The sequence below is a fragment of the Anarrhichthys ocellatus genome, unplaced genomic scaffold (assembly GCF_004355925.1).
Source record: "Anarrhichthys ocellatus isolate YVR2014 unplaced genomic scaffold, GSC_Weel_1.0 scaffold30, whole genome shotgun sequence".
Lineage (NCBI taxonomy): Eukaryota > Metazoa > Chordata > Actinopteri > Perciformes > Anarhichadidae > Anarrhichthys > Anarrhichthys ocellatus.
In genome coordinates, this window is record NW_022280060.1 from 1,470,498 (window position 1) to 1,491,301 (window position 20,804).

The 20,804-nt window shown below is 42.1% G+C and overlaps 1 protein-coding gene across 1 annotated transcript in view; it reads right to left on the reverse strand.

Moving 5' to 3' along the window:
- Positions 1 to 20,804, reverse strand: part of fbn3 (fibrillin 3) — a 60,526-nt gene that overhangs the window by 29,917 nt on the left and 9,805 nt on the right. The window contains exons 3-8 of the mRNA XM_031864162.1: positions 20,117 to 20,199; positions 19,838 to 19,939; positions 13,918 to 14,013; positions 13,438 to 13,533; positions 4,264 to 4,461; positions 961 to 1,086 (exon numbers count right to left, since the gene is read on the reverse strand). Coding sequence (XP_031720022.1) covers positions 961 to 1,086; positions 4,264 to 4,461; positions 13,438 to 13,533; positions 13,918 to 14,013; positions 19,838 to 19,939; positions 20,117 to 20,199 — 701 coding nt within the window. The remainder of the gene's footprint in view (positions 1 to 960; positions 1,087 to 4,263; positions 4,462 to 13,437; positions 13,534 to 13,917; positions 14,014 to 19,837; positions 19,940 to 20,116; positions 20,200 to 20,804) is intronic.

The following is a 20,804-nucleotide window of genomic DNA, read 5'->3' on the forward strand; positions in this document are numbered from 1 at the left end:
GCCAGTTCAGCCTTCTTGTTCAGTAGAATAGATATCATCTGGCTGAAACTGTTTAAGAGCTTTCTGTAATCCTCCCTAAAGACTAAGAACACATCGGCTTCAGTCCAACAGACACAGCCCCTGCCTGGCTAACTATCAGACTGTTTAGCCTGGGCATTGTTTAAATTCCATCCAATCAACACATTGTAATATGAATCCACCCTGTGTGTGTGTGTGTGTGTGTGTGTTTATGTGCACACATCCTGACTTCTTAAACTCTGAACATGTCGTCACTTTTTAAACGCCCGTAGAGAGTGCTAAACTGAACCCAGCAAACCCAAAGTTATCATAACGTGCATGCAGTTCATTACTGTCTCACCAGCAAGTCAACAAAATCTAATTTAAGTTCCACTGGATTGTTTTGCATTAGTAACAGTAAAGTTGATATATTTTGCGATGCTTTGTCAATCATTAAATGAAAAATCTTTTTAGTTATTAGTCGTTATCTTATTTGATAATAATAAGCCAACATGTAGTTAGGCCTATGGGACATGTGAGACAGCTGCACTCACGGCTACATATAGGATTATAACTTCTCACAGAGTGAACTTCTCTTTGTCATTCTCAATAAAGACGTTAGAGTATCAGCTACAGTTCAGCAACCATGAAGCCATCAGGAAATCAATGTCTAGCTCAAGGACACTTACTTCACGGCCTACTGCCTCTTTCTAGTGAAAACTGTGTTCTAGACCCAATTCACACTTCACAAACCGCTGCTTTATCTACCTTAATAATATTTCCCCTAACTCAATTTAGACAATAATGGTATCGCATCAAAGAGCGCTAGTCTTCATGGTTTCTTTATTAACCAGGCTGACGCTAATCTGATCCATTTTCTAACACCTTTTTAATACCCTCGGTCCTCATTATGCAGGTTTGTTCTCTAATCATTAAACGTGTCTTTGTGTTAAATCCACTCACCTTCACATTTGTGGCTTGTTTCACTCTGACGGTGGCCCGCGGGACATTTACACTCATAGGATCCCACAGTGTTGATGCAGTTGCCTCCGGCACAAAGACCTGGCACCGCCTGGCACTCGTCCACATCTAAGAGAAGGACAGAAAGACATAGTCGTCTGTGAGAAGAGGCCAAAGCGGAAAAGGATAAAGGTTCTAATAATTACTGGTGTCTGCATATTATTGATTTAAGAGATGAAGCATCCTACAGTATGTTAGTTACACCCCAAAAACTATAAAAAAAAAAGAGGACTCAGGCTAGCATCAAGCTATTCTATAAAAAATACGTATATATTAGTTTTCTGGCTCAAAGCACATTTTACAGCATGTTTCTGGCACACTTTCTATCGCTAAAACACTGTTCTTCATTTTTCTGTTCGACATCTTATTAAAAGCGAGACGTAACTTGGCGCCGGCTGTGATGCCAAAGACCACTTCCAGAAAGACCCAGTCGAGCTCTTGTTTCAACAGGAAACGGCTTTTTAAATGTAAGTTTTTCCCAGCATTCAATGTGAGTCACTTTCCCCAGTATTGGGTATATGTCAGAGGGCGGGTTCCTGTAAGAAACTGTGGATACCTCTGATCCTCATCCACACTCGCACATACACACACAGTGGGTTTATATTCACCACATTGCCAGTCACCAAGCATGACCCAGGCATTGTCAGTGTGTACCATGGCCTGGAGATATGAACGTATGACACATACACATACATACATATTGGTACAGATATAGATATAGATGTATAACAGCCTGTTTCTATTCATTTGAATACATTTAATCTCTGCTTCTTTGTCCAAAAGGCTGAGAGAAAAATAAATAAATAATCTACCAGCCATCAACTGGATGTGGAGCCTGGAGTGCATGCAATCCTCATAGTTGGATTCATGGTCAGGTGTGCTCTGTACTTCTGCCAGAGAGATGTTGCTCTGGGCTGTCTAGCGATTAGTTGTCTTTGGTGCATGTGTGTGAGAGAGAAAGACAGTGGGGCGTTAGAGAGAGAGGAGAAAAGATCGAAACAGAGATTCAGAGAAAGAAGGAAGTATAAACAGACAAAGAGTGAAAAAGAGAGTAAGAGAGGAGATATGTTGGAGAGATGAGCGAGTGTCTCACACTGGCATACCTCTAACAAATGAGCAGCCTGGCAGCCACGTCCAAAAGACAGGAAGTCGTGGAGCTAAATACGAACCAGTTACTGATAAACACAGACTGAATGGCCTTTTTGTTTCACTTAATTTGTTTTTTAATTATTTGAATCGCTGGATGAATGGAAAATGTGGGCGGGGATTCAGATGCCTGGAACCAGGCTTTTAATAACAAACACCCGTTCAACATATCTGCCAATGAAGTCTAACAAGTATTGGTATAAGCCCACCATGAGTAGCTTTCAATCGTAAACAACTCTTGAGTTTGCTATAATTCCCAACTTCCCAGCATAACTACATGAACTTAATGTCCTTAGCTCTGATACTGTTGAAGTGTGGCCAGGTGCTATGAGCTTCAGAACAAAAACACAGTCTCCCTCTGTGGTGGCTCCAGCAATACGTCAACCATCACAATCTGCCCAGGGTGGTGTTGGGTGTGTCAATGTGAGAGAAGCTGGATTGAGGCAACAAAGAGCTTGGCTGGGCTCATTTAACAAGGGACACGACCTCCACATGTGTCATATATTGATGCAGTCTTATTGCTTAGTCTAGTCAGGGCCATAGGTTATTTGAGAGGCATGCAGAGAGAGTCTGGTCTGATCTGAGGGGGTTCTGGGACACCAGCGACAGGAATGTTGATGGAAGAAGGTTAATTCCAGTTCATATTTCCCACAGTTTCTCTTTTATAACCTCCATATCTCACTCGTGTGGACCCCAGTGAATACGTGTATACAATTAATGCTATAAGTATCTTTGCTTTGCCTAATACATGCATATTGTAAATTCTGCTATTACGCTGATATCATTGGGTGACATGATGCACTGTGTATGGAACATAACGGTTTAAGCAAGGCGAGGACAAGCTCACATTTTGACTTAAGTAAAGACAGAAAGATTGATGATGCAGTATTTTGAAAACAATTCAAGAAGCCTTCAATTCTGACATCTGCAATGACCCAAGTTCAGGACTGGCTCACTAAATCATGTCTCTTATTGAATTATTTAAAAGAACCGATGTGGATGATGTCTACAAAACAACCAGTAGAGGTGACATATTCTTGAACATTATGTGTTCAAATATCTTGTGGTCACATTGGTCTCTGCCTTTACTTTTAAAAGTCATGTGAAAAGTTTTATCCACAGGTTTTTAATGCAAATCAGGCCAATTCTGACAGATGCCAGGATGTTTTTACACTCAATGATTTTGAGTATTGATTTATGAACTAGTCACTTACAGATGTAACTGCACTTAAATCAATATAATTACTTTTAAAGAAAGTAATTAACGTTAACTTAACGTTTTTAATAAATATTTTTAAAAAAAAGCTTCATTCCATTATTTAACGTTTCTGAAAAAATATAATTTATTGAGCTTTAAGAATGAAAATATACTTTTTTTTCATGTGTAAGGCTTTGAATGGGCTTGCCCCACCTCCTTTAATTAATCAATTAAAGGGCTGACAGCAGCATTGGCACCAGGGCCACCATTAGATGGGACTGTGAGATGCACCACATTTGGACAAACTGTGCTAAAAGATGCAATAAGGGAGTGCCCTACATATTCTACTTCTAAGATCCATCTCAAACAATGGCTCAAGGCAAACCAGAACTGTGATCACTTTTAACATCACATGTTGCATAATGTATTTATTTGTTTCTACTTGTGTATTGTATATTTGCATCTGTATATTGTCTCTTGTAATGTTTCTGTTTTTGTTACTACGGGACAAAGGATGTAATCTTGTATTTTTATACTGATGTTCATTAATGTGCTCTGTCCCTATCAAATGAGCCAAAATAAGAGAGGCTTGTACACAGCTTCTGCTGAATAACACCTTAACAGGATAATACAAGCTAGTATTCGTCCTACATGTACTTGCGTACATGTAAACACCATCTGTGTTGTTAACACTACCAAGGGGATGTTGTGGGCAGGAATCGCAGTTGAGATGCTGACGGATAAATTAATGGTTACACTGACTATCGTAGTTAATTCTGGCTGTGTACGTGAGTCTGAGTGTGTGTGTGTGTGTCTTCCTTCATCACTGGTTAGAAGATCTGCCAGGTGTTTGTACAAGAAAGAGAGAGAGGCATATGTGGTTGTATGTGCTCTGATCTGACCTTGGCAGGCTCCGGTGCGGATGTTGGGGATGAAGCCTCTCCTGCAGGGGTGTGGCTGGGCGGGGCACTGCTCACAGGGGTGGCCCCACGCTCGACCAATGGTAGCGCAGCAGAGGGTCTTGGTGCAGACGATTCCACTGAGCTGGCCCTGGCACATCTGGTTGTTCACCTGGGTGAAACATGGCCCAGTCCTGTAGTCTGTGGAGTGAAAGAGACAAAAGTCCTTTGTTTGTTAGTGGCTTATTTAACTTTAGATTGATTAAATAGATCAGCGAATCAGCGTTTCAGTTCCTCGAACACATCTGGCACACCATTAAATGAAACCAGATTAAGTACATAGTTGAGAATTTTCTTCTTTTTCTTGGGAAGGCATATGTCCTCTAATATCCTAGTCATTGATCTTTTCTTTCGTTGTTAATTTCACTCAAACAACAAATGGAGGAATGGAGGTTGGAAAAAAACATACTGGCACAGCATTAGAGGATGATTTTGAGAGAGATGACTCACCAGACCTTTAAAAACACATCCTCACAGTTTAATTGTGTTCAGTCTGAATCAACAATTGGCTCACAAGGAACAGCATTTACAAGTAGCAGGTTTTACCAGGACTTAAGAACAACAATATGAGAGTTGGTAGCAGCATAGCGACTCATGTCAGAGCACGTGATTTCACACATTTTCCTATTAAACCTGCTCAGAATAAACTGCAAAACACAGCCCGATTGTTTCTTTCCACAGGAATTTAGAAATAGGATTTGAATGACTGCTATGCATTTAGTCTCTGTGATAATAAATTAACCCATTGGATTGACTGAAGCAAATTCCAGTACTTTAGGAGTTGGTGGTGGGCTAAACAGTGGTGGTTTCTGTTTCCATCTATGTGACAGTACAAGCAGCTAATGGCAGTGTGGTCGTCTATAACAATCACCCCGTGACAATCATTCCCTCCCAAAATAATCATGACATTTTAACGCATCTGGATGTTATCTTCAGGACAAAGCCCATTTGTGTGTCCAGAAACACATACGACGTCACACGACATATGTTGCCAATAACACAAATGTCTCATGGAAGTCGAGACAGATGTGTTGAAATTGAAGATGCTATCTTTTTAGAAAGGATGGTAACAACAGTGAAGATAAGTAAATGCACACAGCAAACAGATGTTGCAAGTAAACATATTATGAGAAAAAACTGTCCCTGTATTCAGTGATCATCTCGCCTGTACTTGCTGCATTGCTGTTTGCCAGTAAACCACGGCATAACCTCGGTCAATGCACTTCACAAATCAGACACAATGACCTCCTGCTGAAACCATTTCAGCAATACATATAGCCTAATGATGGCTTCCTTTGTGGGAGAAACCCTCTGCAGTGGCGCGCGCCAAACTTAATATAGCCTTCATTAAAAAAAAGTAGATCGTTAGATCACAAGGGAGACAAGCTGCACGGTTGGCCAGCCAAGGCTGTGACAATGAGATGTGGAGAAAGACAGCGGCTCAGCTCTGAAGGACAGAATGACATGGGAAGATCGGAATCAGTGGTGGTGTCTGGTGGGAGTCCTTCTTCAGACTTATTGGTTCCTTGTGCTACATAAAAGGGGATCACGGAGAACGGGGGGAAGAAGAGTAGGACAGGCAGAGAGAAAGAAGAAATAGAGAACGAGAGGAAAGTAAAGTAGGTCAAACTGAGCATGCAGAGTGCAGGTTGGGGGCTCACACCAGTTCTCCCTCATCTGTCTTTTCTTCACCTGCTTTAGGTCTTCCTGTCTGTCTGCCTTCTACTCTCTCCTTGCCAGCCAATCAGACACTATTTGATCTTCTGTTGCCTGGTTGGCACAGGGGAGTGGTGATTCATACACCACATGCATTTACTCATGTTCTGAGAAATAATACAAACAAATGCATATTCTGCATACAAACCTATACACACACAGAAGCAAAATACACATTTACATTAAATACTAAGCCTAAAGAATAAGACTGCCATTATTTTGTATTTTTCTTGTTCATCAAATCCCATAAAAAGACCCAAACCAACAAACCTATCTCTAAGGATTTTTTACATCCCTCCGTCTGTGAAGCTCACCAAGCCCATTGTTCCTACTGAAGACAGACATTTATAGCTTCAAGTCTTTTTTCCTGAAACAGCTGGGTACTTTATAGTTTTTGCAAACATTACCATAACAGAGGTAAACAGTGTTACAGTCTTTTCAAGTCATGTTTTTGTATTTTTTTTAGGTACTGTCTCTTTTGCTGCAGACTTTACTTCCTGCCTTGCGTGTTGTCCCGCCTGTCCTCGTTAGCCCTGCTGTCACCTGTCTCTCGTTATCACCCTGTTTCACTTGCGTGTTTAATCTCTGTGCTCCTTTTTCCATGTGCCGGTTCATCATTGTTCTTCGTTCCTTGTATTAAGCGTTCCAGTTTCCTGCCAGCCTTTGGAATTCCAAGCTGTAAGTAATTTATGTTATTAACTTTATTATACTTTATTATCTGATAACTCTAACAATATGTCTTCCTGCTGCCTCCTCATCAGTTTGTCTGATAGCAGGAAGGTGTATGTAAATGGTAAATGGTCTGTACAGCGCTTCTCTCATCTTCCGACCACTCAAAGTGCTTCAACACTACATGTCATTCACCCATTCACACCCACTCATTCACTGATGGCAGGGGCTACCATGCAGGTGCCACCTGCACTATGTAATAAGTCATACACTTACGGGAGCACTTTGGGGTTAAGGACACATCGACATGAACTAGCGGAGCCGGGGTTTGAACATTGATCCTCTGATTGAAGGCGGACCCGCTCTATCACTCAGCCACAGTCGCCCAATGTGCAACTGACTAAAAGAAACAAGCTACATAAAGCTTTGGTTACTCACTTGTTGATCAGTTCATTTTTGATTTGGGTATTTTCTTGGGATTTGTTGACAAATCAAACATAAGTGTTGCTAGCCTTATCCTTCAAAACCAAAGCTCTTAAATATTCCGACAGCAACTACTGTTACTGTTTCTTACATGTCTGCAATAAAGCAATTGACACTCTTGTTTTGGGGCCAGTTAAAATAATCAAACTGGAGACAGATTCAAAGGACATTAAAGAAGAAAGAAAAAAGACAAATAAATAAGAAAAGCAAAGGAATGGTGCTTCCAACCCTTCAGTTATTGATTTATTAACAAAAGAAAGAACTGTTTCCCTTCTTAGAGGAGACCGGACTCTCCCACACAGCAAGAGTAGACAGTAGCACACAGCAGCCAAGTTCAGCAGACTATGCATGTGCGCTAAATTAAATATATATGCACTCCCCCACTCTTCTCTCTCTTACACATGTCTTTACCTGAAAGAAAACACAAAATCTCCAAGCTGCAACGTGGAGCCAAACTAAAGACTGGAGCAGCAACACAGCTCTCTTCAAAAGCACAAAATAACAAACAGTGAAGAAATGCAGCCTGTCTCACAGTGTCCCAATCAACATGTCTTCCAAGTGTTTACACGTCTGTATGTTATGCATGTAACGTCAGCGGACACCTAGCATTGGCTAGGGCAGGTTAGGACAAGCGAGCGATCCAACATGGTGACTCGGTCCCGCCGACAACATTCGGAAGTAATTTGTTCTAATTAGTGTTCAAATTGCTCAATAGATGAAAAACATTCACCAGATCCTCTCTCCTATCCGCGGTCCACTCTTTACTCCTAAATCCACTGTTAGCAACCTCTGTCCCTCATCCAGATGTCTCCGGTTTGGTTCATAACCAGCACACATCACTTTGAATTAAGTCATTTTCCTTCAATGAGAACTTGTCCACTTTGTGCTAGACTTACTGGAGTCTTCTCATTCTAACAAGTTTAAAGTTCTTTTCAAGGAAAGTTTCAAGGAATTGCTGTAAATCAGCCCCGAGTTAGCTTAAAGCACTTGTAACCTTTCACCTAGATCAGTCCACATAAATCATATCAGAGGAGGTTAATGGCGTCTGACCCTTCACATTTTTTGTGGTGAAGCCAACCCCATATTAATCTAATATTGTAAAAAAGAAATATGATCAGACACCAAAGCCCATTACTCTTTGCTCTAATGAAAGTTGGATAAAAGGAAGATAAAATACTTTAAAGGCTGAGGGTGATAAAATATTTAATCCTGTTTGGAACGCAAACCCTTCTGGGAAAACACTTTCCCCTCAACCCCGTCCAGCTGTGGGGAGATGGGGGGGGATTGACTTGAGCACTGGAAGGGAAGGAGAGGGAAATAGCAATGGCAAAAGAGAAGAGAAAAAAAATCCCATTTCAGATTCATTAATAACTGCTGAAGTATTTCTAAAGCTCCCAGGCCAGGAGGTCTGGGAAGATAAGAGATTTGAAATATGAGTTGATTACATGAGAATGAAGCTATTATCGTGTATACGAGGTCAATAGATCAAATTAATCAAGATAAGAAATATATATACAGACACACTTGTGTGTGTGTGTGTGTGTGTGTGTGTGTGTGTGTGTGTGTGTGTGTACTTTTAAAACTGGATCCTCTCCAGACGAATCAGCTGCAAGACTTCCTCTGAGCCTAAAAGTCATACTGTTACTCACCTGTTTGAAAATAGAGACATTCTCTAATTCTCCTCTGTGCATGTGCTTGTGTGTGTGTGTTCATGTTTGGTTGGTGTGTATAGACTGAGCAAATGTCTGGCGGATCTTGTGGAATAACTGATTGCATTGCACTGTTTGTGTCCATGTGTCCTCGGCTGATGTGGACTTAAATAAATGATTCAAATGTGTGGGCTTGTTTGTTTGCAAATGTGTGTGTGTGTGTGTGTGTGTGTATGCCCGTGTGTTTGGGAGGTTTGGAGGTTTATCCTCATTGTAGCCGACCATAACAGTCTCTGTGAGTCTTATCAGCGGCATTATCAACAAGCTTGAAATCACTCTTTTCCTTTATCCCTTATCATTCCTCGAGGCGTCTGCTTCTTTTCACTTCGTTCACACCAATAGCAGTCGCTCGAACGTGACTAAATGTTTAACACACACACACACACACACACACACAAACAGGGTATAACAACTGTGGGAGAATGGAAATGGGAGAGATAAGCGCTCAGCAATCTACAGAGATCTGAAAATCTGAAGCCTGTAGATAACTGCTCCGTGTGACATGACAACATGGAAAAATCTACACAAAATAGTTATTAAAACCAGTAATTATCAGGCATTTTGTAACAATAAATAAATAAATAGAATATAATTGTGTGAAGTCTTATGTATTGGCATCAAGTCGTTCCTCAGTCATGGATTTTATATCTCACCCATTGTGCTGTGAAACTATCTTGACCTCTACAGCTCATTTGGTTTGTTTTGGGAAACTTCCCATCACAATAATGTCGAGCAGTGGAACAATAATTCAGACTCCATTGAATGCAGACACCGCCAGGCAAAAACACAGTCGAGCAAGTGGGCTCCAGGCTCCATCAACAGCTACCACTCATGGGACATGAGTTACTTACTCGGAGGGAGCAGTCTAGTGCTTTCTTAAGTGCAGCGAGAGTAAATCGGCCCATTTTTTTATCAGGCCAGATCAAAGACGGCCGTCATCGCCATCCCGTGAGGCTACTCAATTATTGATTGGAACAAACCAAAGCCTCAAAATTTGGCCTGGGCACTGGTGAATAATTTCCTCCACTTTTGTTTATGAGATGGATCATCAAAATGTAGTACCCTCATGAAAAGCAGACACTAAAAACAGCTTGTTAAATGTGACGTTCCTAATTACACTTAATGCATAACATGGTGATTTAATGCTGAGCACATAGTCACACATAGAATCTGGATGAAGCGCAAGCCTCATTATGTTAGCCCAGTGAGACACATTGCCAGACATGGATTAAAACATCATTTTGGAGAATTTGAACACTCTCAGCCAGTTCTTGAAATAGTATTTGCTCCTTTGTGTCTTGATAGGGTGTGTCAGTAGAAATTCCTATGATATTGAATATATGGAAAACACAACATATGGGGTCTACATTAAGAGGTAACGTCATGCTGCATTAGTATATCATTTATATACTTGCTGTAAATCAAATGTATCGCGGCTCCGAACTGGCTGACTGAAACTAAATTGTCATTGGGAATATTTTCCACAGAGTGACCTGTGCCTGCCCCTGAGTCCCACCCTTCCACCAGCACAGCCATCCTGTCCAGCCATGCTCTGTCCACTCTTATCCAGAGTCCATAGTGCAGAAATAGCACAGCTTCCTACTCTTCCAGCACCTCAAAATGCCCTTGACGTCACCGCCTGCTGGGGGGCAAAACTGCTCCTCAGCGAATATGGGTTTATTTGCTCTGGCTTCGGATTGGGACCGACCACAGAACCGTTCTAGGTCCACGGAGACAGACTGGACTGAGCAGTGCTGGAACAGAGACCGATAAATGAGCCAAAGATCTGCAGACACACATCAGCATCGTTCTACCTTAGTGTACATGCGGGTGAAATTATGTGAAAACATACATCACAAACAAGTGCAATGGGGCTCATATTGGCGTGTGATGCACACACTTAATGTTGCATTGTAAAACAAGAGTCTACAGCCTGCTATAGTGGGTCTGTGAGACTGAAACTAAAACTTAACAGTATGTATATGCACACATATAAAGAAGCAAAATGGTGACACACATATATATATATAGCTGCTGAATAATGACAGAGGGCTGATGGTGGGAATTCTTTTTCATTTAAGGAGGAAGGATTAAATCTAACTCTGTCTCTTGTAAATCAAAGTCAATGAACCTCAGGCAAACGCACACGCAAACTGCACACACACACACACACACACAGCTGCACGTGCACACACACCACAAACATGCGTACACGGAGGAGTTTCCCATGACTCCATCCCGCACATCCAGTTCGCCTATACTGGTTGACTTTCACTGCCTTCACAATAACAGTTCATCGGCAGTCCTCTCGCTGAATCACACACTAACTCTACTGACTCATGAACTCAATTGCACAAACTTTCAAACCACAAAACACTGTAAGAACACTAAAGGTTCACACCAGGGACACAGCATCCAGTTCAGGCCAAACCTAATAATAAAAATAATACACTGGTCGTTTATCAAAATTATTTATTATATCTCAGAGGATAGTTTACTGAATTTGAGAATCAGTGCGCTGACAATTCTAAGCTCTTTTCTGGCAAACTGAAGGACAAATGTTTAAATGTCTTTTGTGACCTATTTGCTAAAGATATGGGGACAATTTTCAATTTCCACATCCAACACACCGTCGTTAGGCTCAATTATGCTGTTAATTTGACACATTTAGACCAACTCCACTGAAGCATACTTGGCACAAAAAACACACACACAAAGATTTCTAAGTGTTCCCCTGTGACTATACCTGCAGATCCAGCAGACTCCCCATTCCTGCAACATGGAGAGTGTTTGTACTCCATTCCACCAGGCTTTGTGTACACAGCTGGGGAGTCCATTTTCATTTTCACACTTTTCCTCCCCTCATTCCCTCTCTCTCTCTCTCTCTCTCTCTCTCTCACTCTTTCTCTCTCTGTGAGTCTGCTTCCCTCATACCTTTCTCCGCTCCTCATCAGGAAATGTCCACGATCACTCTACAAAGAAAGTCTATTCTGTCAGTCCTGTGGGGATGTCAGGGGGAGGGGGTATTTATTGCCAGATGTCTTTCAGGCTCCGTCTTACAAACTCAATCCCCAAAATGTTGTATTGTCCCAGAAAACAAGCCCCGGAGTTCCATGGAGAAAAGATTTGAGGGATGGAGAGTAAGATGAAGGCTAGAAAAGTTATAGAATTGAATGTGGTAACCTCAGTTAAAAACATAGGGAAGAAAACAAGTCAACATTCACTGCAAAAGAAGACTGGAGAAAGGCCGAGTGGGGAGGATAGTATTTAAAGAAAAACAGAAGACCATTTATTTACATACAGTAAAACTACGGTATATAGCTAGGAAAAGGAATGCAGAAGAAATGCTAAAAGGCATGAGGTGAGTGAAATTACAGGACTTAGAGGAAGAACTTTTCTCTAAATGTTAATTAACAGCAGGAGGAAGATGATGGAATTGGGAGGAGAGTGTCACAGAAAGTTGAATTTGGTGGAGAATATCTGAAGGTGTAAAGGTTTTCTCCTCCGAAAAAAGGTGAACTGAGGTGAGAGCCCAGCCATCATCTCAGGTCTTTTTTCCTTCTGCAATCACGGGTCTGTGCCACCTACTCCCACACCCTTCCATCACTTCCCACCACACACATACCTCAGGCTTCTGTTCAAAGCTCAGGAGACGAACACCCACTGTCTGTCTGAGCTAACTGTATGAAGTCATCCATGTTAAAGGAGCCCGAGCGCTCACCGAGCACTGAACAAATGAACTAACAGAGTATGTCTGTGCTGATAGGAGCAACACCCATGACTGCATGACCACATCAAAGCCTCCCTGGTTTGATATCTTCCTCAACCCTAGAGCATGTGTGTGGTAGTGGGGAGTATTGATAAAAGCAGCGTCGCTGTCTCCCACGCTTGATAAAGGCTATTTTAGTCAAGTTGCACGATGGGGTTTCATTTAAAGAAAGAATTCAGCTCTTTTACAACCCGAGTTTTAATTTCATCTTAGTCGTATTATTCATCAGGTATGATAAAGTTTTACACACCAAATGAATTGCTGACAATAACAGGACAAGAAAGGCAAGCAGTCACACAAGCTATACACAACCGTTCATATTTAGAGGTGAAGACAGTAAGCTCACTGAAAATGGCTGTTATAACTCCTGATTGTAGAGTTGTGTAGGCCCATCTATGGTAGGAATAGTAGGTCAGAGTTAAAAGTAAATTGATCTACGAAATCAAAGCATTTGACTGTTTATTTGCAATAATATTTCTTTGTTTTTATCTCCATAAAGGGTGTATAAACTATGGGCTCTTTTACAAAGCGGCTGATCGTCTGACCTGTCGTATCCCTTGCTCGACATTCTCAGATCTCAAATACCAAAAAACAAATACCCAGGTTATAAAATAAATTCAATACATTGTTTCATCACCCTTTGGTTTCCCCACTAAAATACCAAGCAAGGTCTTTTACCAGCAGGCCTCTTTCAAGTCTACACAAACTGAGCTGAAAGGAAAAGTGGAGAAACACAACTGTATGAACACAGAAACGAGGATGAGCACTCACCTCTCTCGCACTGCGGGCCAGTGAAACCGTAGACACAGGCGCATCTGTTGGGCCCGATGCAGCGCCCACCATTCTGGCAGCCATTCTCACACACAGCTACAGGAGACGGAGAAAAACAGAGGGATTCACAAAGAATCACACACTTCAGCACATACTCACTCTCACAGAAACGCTAACACATTTATTTCATGAAGCTTCAAATGACTTCAACTTTTAATCAATTGCATCACCAACAAATCAACACATACTGTGTTGTATTTTTGACGTATATTACGTCATCTCTTATGTATGTTGACGACTATGACGTCAACACCGACTCTCTTCTCCGAGTGCACTGGGTTTCTGATTGGTCATGCAGCAAGTAAAGGCCGGACCAATAGTCTTAAAAAGTTTTAAACCAAAAGCGTTGTACAGCAACAGCATATTTATGAGATCCAAATATAAAGATATAAATAAGTATAGTCTGCATGATACACTCACGCTGTCCACAGTGGTTGCCTGTGAAGCCCTTCGTGCAGGAGCACGAGTCCTCTGCACAGCTTCCTCCATTCATACACCTGATGTTACAGGACTGAACTGTAGGAGAGAGGCAGAGAGAGAGAGAGTTGGGGGTGATGGGGAGGAATGATGAGTGGGAATGGCACAAAGAAAGACAAGTGTAAACAAGATGCAATTCAAAAATGATTAGGCATTCACATCCCCTGTTCTATCGAATAACACTAGCTGCAGATTTATCACAAAATAGACAAGTACAGTACATGTGCTTTGAGTCAGTGACAGCATTATTTGATAGGTTTTATTCTAAAGCTTTTACAGGTATTATCAACCAAACCTCAACTTTTAGGAAATTAAATGGGAAAATTAATCGATTGAGTGGTCAGTTTCCTTCATTATAATATGACCTAATTGAAAAACGCATTGAGAATTGTTTCCAAACTCTAGTGACACTTTAACAAATTAAGAGGCTTTTTCCACTTTAGTCGGGTTTGCACAAGTCCGGTGTTTCTTTGGCAGCTTGAACAGACAAGACTCAAAGACCCCAAGGCCACAAAAACTAATTTAATCAAGCAGACTTGGAGTACACAATAAGTCGAGCCAGCTGTATGCTACAGTTAGTTAGTCAGTCAGGAATTTTGCTGAGAGGAGATGGAAACTGGGTGAGGGGGGGAAAGAAGTACGGTACAATGGCAAAAAAAAAAATCCAAACAGGAGGCACAGGGGAGCAGATTTATTAGAAACAAAAGGAGTAACTTGGAACAGTGGGTAAACAAACCAGGAGTGCTGTGCTGAGGTGGTACAGGTAGTATGATGTGTAATAGGAGACTCCTGGCTGGCAGACTGCCACACAGACTGTGAGAGGACCAATAGGACTCAAACACGTAGCTGCAGCTTTCATAAGGGAAACTAATTGATCTTTCTGGCAGACTGCCTTTTAGTGAACACAAGAGGGGAGAAGACATCTACAGTTCTGGATGCTAAAGAACTGTATTCACTTAATGTGTCCTTGCATCCTTCGTTTATTGTACTTTACTCTCCCTGTGCCTTCCTTTTACTTCTTTCCTCCACTATTCCATTTCATGCTCTTCTGTCTATATCTTAATTGCAAGTTCAACATTAATTTCCTCTCTTTCTCTCTTTCTCCGTCTGTCTGTTTATGTATCCTTCGCTCTTTAAAATCTCTGGCATGCAGCGCTGTGCAGCAGAAGGGAAATGACTGAGCTTCCTCATAGCTGAGGTTGTCTAATGAGACTTTCTGAGTTTGCACATTTGCCAAACAGGAGGTACTTCAGCCACTATAATGCAGCCACTTATTCTGACTGTACCCAAACACACTAAATATGACTTGTGTGAGTCAGGATGAGTGAATCTACTCTAGCTATTCTTTGTGATCACTCATGCCTGCCTTACTGGCAGATTACACATTTCAGACTTCAGTTACATGAGTCAAAGCACAATAGCACGAATCTTGGATGTGGACCCTCTGTAGTTTCAGTAAATGTGAGGCAGAGGTGTAATTCACTGAAATGCATCTCAAGTCTGGAAGGAATTCCAGTTAACTTTCTCATGTGCAACACTTGGCAGACTCTACTTACAGATTTGGCAGAAACAACTTTTTGTCTGGATTGTGTCTCATGGCAACATATGGTGATAAATTAAAGCTAATTCTTTGGGACTCTGGGGTAGGCTGGGTTTATCTGTCAGTGAACTAGTGTGCTGTCTCTCTCTTTCTCACCCTTAATCGCAGTCACTTTCACATATGTCAGGTCTTCCTCCTGAGACCAAGACATGAGGTTAACGCTGTACACTCTAATGACTCTTTTTCTTCATTTAAGGCCAACAATAGGAGCAGTGTTGTGAAACCTGAATGATGATGATTGCGCTGAGTGATTTCAGCTTTCCTCTCCTTGGAACAAACTGTAGAGAAAACTTCCAAAGCTGAGGACAACTTGGATTAACTCTTCCATTTTTTCAAACAAGCCCCCCCGCCCCACAAACAGTGTTTCTAAATTGGTCAAGAAGATATGGTCTTAAAGTCAATGAACTCTCTGCCCTCAGAAACAGAGGCTAATGGGACAGGTGCTGGAAAGGTACCATGTCTGGAGGAGAAGGAAGCAAACAAGCACATTTGGAGACAGAGGGAGATGATCTCACTGGTTAACCTCGCCTCTCGCTCCCCCTCCTCCTGGCACTTCATCCCCCGAAGGTGGAGAGAGATGGTTTGCTCCAATGACCCGTGCCTGGAAAGCTGCACATGTAAAGCAATAGGGTAGGGGGATGTGCATATATGTGTGTGTGTGTGTGTGTGTGTGTGTGTGTGTCTTCCAGACATTGAGCAAAAGGAGTTGGGTGCTGCTTTGCAGCACCACAATGCACCTCTGTACTCTGGTAGTGTCGCAAGTGAGCTGCTCACATCTGGGTGTTTTTTACGAGAGGCTGCGAAACACAGGAAGTCCAGGCTTGTGTGTCGAGCGGGTACATTTGTGTGTGTCTGATGGAAAACTGAGGAGCGTTATAGCTGTGTTTTGTCCTGGTTTACACACCCCAGGGATCAGTGACAAGTCAGCCTCAGTTTGAGCATGGATGGGCGATGAAGTGAAACAGAGGGCTGCATGAGATGCTGTCAAAGCTGGTTGAGAGTCACATACAAAGATTTCTTTCCATTCTAGGAAACTCACAGCCCTCTTAGTTAACACTGTACCTCACACACATCATCAATTTTCTGGGTATATTAGACCCATTTATTTGCTAACAGACCACAGGATGAAGCATTACTTTGCGGTGAAGATTGACTATGTTGAAGTCGTGGCATGGCTTCTAATTAAAAGGCCTCTCTCTGCATTCCCAGGACTCACTCTGCTCCTAGTCAATAGCCAATGGAAGCCTGTCAGTATAGAGACAGCTGTTTCTCAGCATTAGGGCAAGAACATCTGTGGTAATGATTTCCTAATTATGGTTATGGGAGGACAAGGTTATTAAGATGAACCTGTGCGATCTTCAGCACAGCTGATCTGCCCTAAACTGTCACTGTATTTATTACAAGAGTGACTTGCAGCATGAACTTTTGTTGTCAGAGAACTCCAGGTTATCAGTGCAGTTAGAAAGCCACTTTGGCTGTGCTTTTTTACTTTTCTATTTCAGGAAATTAAAGAAAATGTTTGAAAGGTCTGCCAGGCTATCCACAGAAACACAAGCTAATATTGTTCATCGGCAAAAAGCAAAGATTCCAGGAAGAGTCAAAAAAAGAAATCATGGAAAACCATGTGTGTGGACAAAACAATAGTCGCAGACACTTGGATTAAATGTAGAAGAGCACAAATGTGTTGCTGGTTTATTTTAACCTCTGCATTCCACAGGCAAGATGTGAGACATAAAGATGCTATCTATAACTTAGCGAACCAAGGTGCTAGAATCAGGCTGTATAATTCAGGCAGAGGAAATTGGCATTTCCAGACGGATCTCGATAGAACTGCAATTTGCTTCCAACTGCACTAAATTATCCTGTTAAATGGTGGACTCTGTCCAAAAGCTGAATTTGGGAGTCTGCACGTTTAGGCAGAAAAGAGCTACGATGAGGAGGGTTTGCCTTCTCCTGGACTGAAGCATCCGACACAGATAACGTTGTGAAAACAGTTTATAACTCAATAATTCGTTAATGCCTAAATAAAAGAGTATCTCTGTGTGAATTAAAATCAAAACAAAGCTTTATGACTTAATATAAGCCAATTGCAGACACCTCCCCCAAATATAACATACTGTATATTTAGACACAGTAGAGTTGGGAGTAGTTACATGCAGAACAGTGATGAAATTACTTTTCATAGTTTACTAGAATTATAGCTTCCGCTTGAGACCAATCATTTATAGAAGAGAGCTAACTTTTACAAAATAAGGTGACCTCCTCGGCTACTTGGGGTCACTCCACAGCAATCAGTGTTCACTGATGGTTGTATGTTTATCTCAGGCCATAAAGCTGTTTGACCTCTGACTTTCACGAAAGCCGCCATAGGGACCACAGTAAGATTTTATTTTTGCAGTGACACACTCTTAACGGTGCACTAAAACAAATTCCCCATATACTAATCATAGAACGATAAAGCTGTCTCAGATCATACAGTATCTCAGTAGCCTCCTTCCCTGCCTCTCCACTCCCTGTAAACCTGTTGAAAAGCCCCCATAAATCCCTGCTGGGGAAAGCTGAGAACCACAGAGTAGGACGATCGGTTCAGTCCAGCTCTGCTAAGCTCTCACTCTAATGTATTACTTCACTTTCTAGCCCCAATCCTGCCCCGAAGGAACATGACTTCATAGCTCTTGCCAAAGCCATGACTCTGCAGGAGATCTGCGCGTATCCTGCCATTCAGGTCAGAGGCTGATTTTCCTCCACCCCACCCTCAATGCCCTTCCTCTAAGGGTCGTCCTTACTTATGGCTGGACTAGATCCTGTTTTACACATCTGGGTCACAGCCATCTGATGCTCACTGTTAGTTTGCGTGTGCCAGTTCATTTTTTTTGTCTGTCTCATCAGTACAAAAGTATGAGTGTCTGTGAATCTGTCAGTGTGTGCAGCTGCGTGACTGAAAATGTGCGTTAGCGGACTTCATGGAATGTGAGCATGTGTAAAGGGTCTGGCAGGGGCCAGGCGTGAGAAGAAGCAGAGAAGCCGAACACATTGTACGCTACTTGATACACATACACATCGACATATACTTTGCATGCTCCCAAAGTGTTGCTTAACGACGATGTTTTCTGCATGTCCGCTACATATTAACTTCATATCTAAACCCTACACACACTACACTAATCTTGCTAAGACAAACGGGATTTCACACAGTCGGCATGTGCAGTAAAACAGGCACACACACACACACACACACACACACATCCTGAGTGGTCTGTAACTAAGCCCAGCAGACTGAGCTGGGGCAGCCAGACTCTCTACTCTAATCCTGACAAACCCTGTGACCTGCAGGCTGTAGAGCAGGCCCGGGACTCTCTATACGCTGGCTACGGTACTATTCTGGCTCTCGTGAGAGAAGGTTTGAATCACTACATTTGGAAAAGCTGAGCAACTGGATGAGTAGGAACTGAAACTGCTCAGTGTAACATCCAATATCGTTTCATCAGTTGTTTGGGCCACTCAGCAGGATCACACAGTGAAGTCAGGCGTAAGGTCATTTAGAAGAATAAGACTACAGGCCTACTATTTGTATACTTTCCATTACAACAAAGATATATTTGTTTATCCTAACAATCCTCGTGTACAGTAAATAATCAGATAAAGTGACTCATAAACCAAATGCTCTCCAGCAAGATGCTTCAATCTGGGAACACAAGAAGCCTCTCTAAACACTGTACAATTCTGCTGCTTCAGTTGTCTACACTCCTTGGTTTTGTATTATCTGTCTGAATTTTACAAGGCTGATTGGGTATCTGCTGAAGCTAAGGCTAATATTCAATGGACAGATGTGAGAGTGGTATTGATCTTCTAATCTGAGGCTCCACCAGAAAGTCAATAAGCGTATTTCCCAAGCTTCCCTAATATCATCAAGTGTCTTGTTTTTTCCAACAAACACACATGCGGCACTGTTTGCTTGCTTACTTGAGCGATTAATTGAGTCTCTAAATGCAGCTGCAGTCAATCAACTAATTGTATAATCGACTAATTGTTTTAGCTCTTAAAGAGTTGGTGGTTGGTTCCCCAGAAATCAAAATGTCCTCAAGCAAGACACTGAACCCAAAATTGTATCTGATGAGTATGTGAGGGAAGAGATGTAAGTGGCTTTTGCTTAAACTGTCAGATGAATGCAATGTAATATTTGTCTCTTACCCACCGATGATGGGGTTTGTTTGATGAAGTTTCAGTTACTGTATGTGAGTGATGAGTGGCACTGTTACTGACCTCCTCCTCCTGCTCCACAGCTGGGAGAGAGCTGGCCACTCGAGCAGGTGCACATGTTTGGTCTGGAACAGAAGCCATCACCACACGAATTCCTGCAAATTGCTGGAGAGAGGAAGAGGAAGAGGAGAAAGAGAAGAGGACAGGAGAGGAGAGTGAATTCAATTGATTCATTCATATGACATGTCTTCTGCTATACTCAGTGACACAAACAGAACTATCCCACGTCTACTGTATTTGTCATCTTCTCAACTAAGAGGATTTAAGGATCGACGAACTTACGAACAATACACTGGTTCCCTCCTGGCAGAGTCTTCCAGCCCGGACAGCAGTATGAATGGAAGCGAGAGCCACACACATTGGGCCTGACAGAGACAAAAAAAGAAAAAACAAACAAACTCACTACTCACCCAGACCTCCCAAACTTTAGTAAAACCCCTCAACAAATACACACATGCGTTATTTTCTGAGCGGCCCAAGACCTGCATGGCCTAGGCTTTTAGAGTAAACAAAACAAACTTCGATAAAAAGCCTCCTCGAGTGATGGATGGAGGTATTTTCAGGGAGGGTAGGAGGGGAAGGAAATGTAAGGGGCCTAAAACATGAGGGGCAACATTTTGTTTTTATTCAAGGCTGAATTTAAACTTGGAAGGACAGGATGTATAAAGTCCTCCTTTCTCCCAATTTCCAGGCCTGGATGTCCGGTTCTTTGGCAAATATCCAGTGCTACTTGCCATCGCTGCCTGCCCCTCTCACTCAGCTGGGATTCTTACTGGTAGAGAGCCTGCAGGGAACTTTGACCCTGTCTGACAGATGCAAGAGTCATCACAGCTTATAGAGCACTTGATCAGTCTAACAGGTCAGCCACAAAGATTTTCTCTGAGGAGATGGCTTAAGCACATCTAGAGATGACTGGCTTCTGCTCACACACGCACAAACACACATAAACATGCAGCGGGACTGAGGTCTG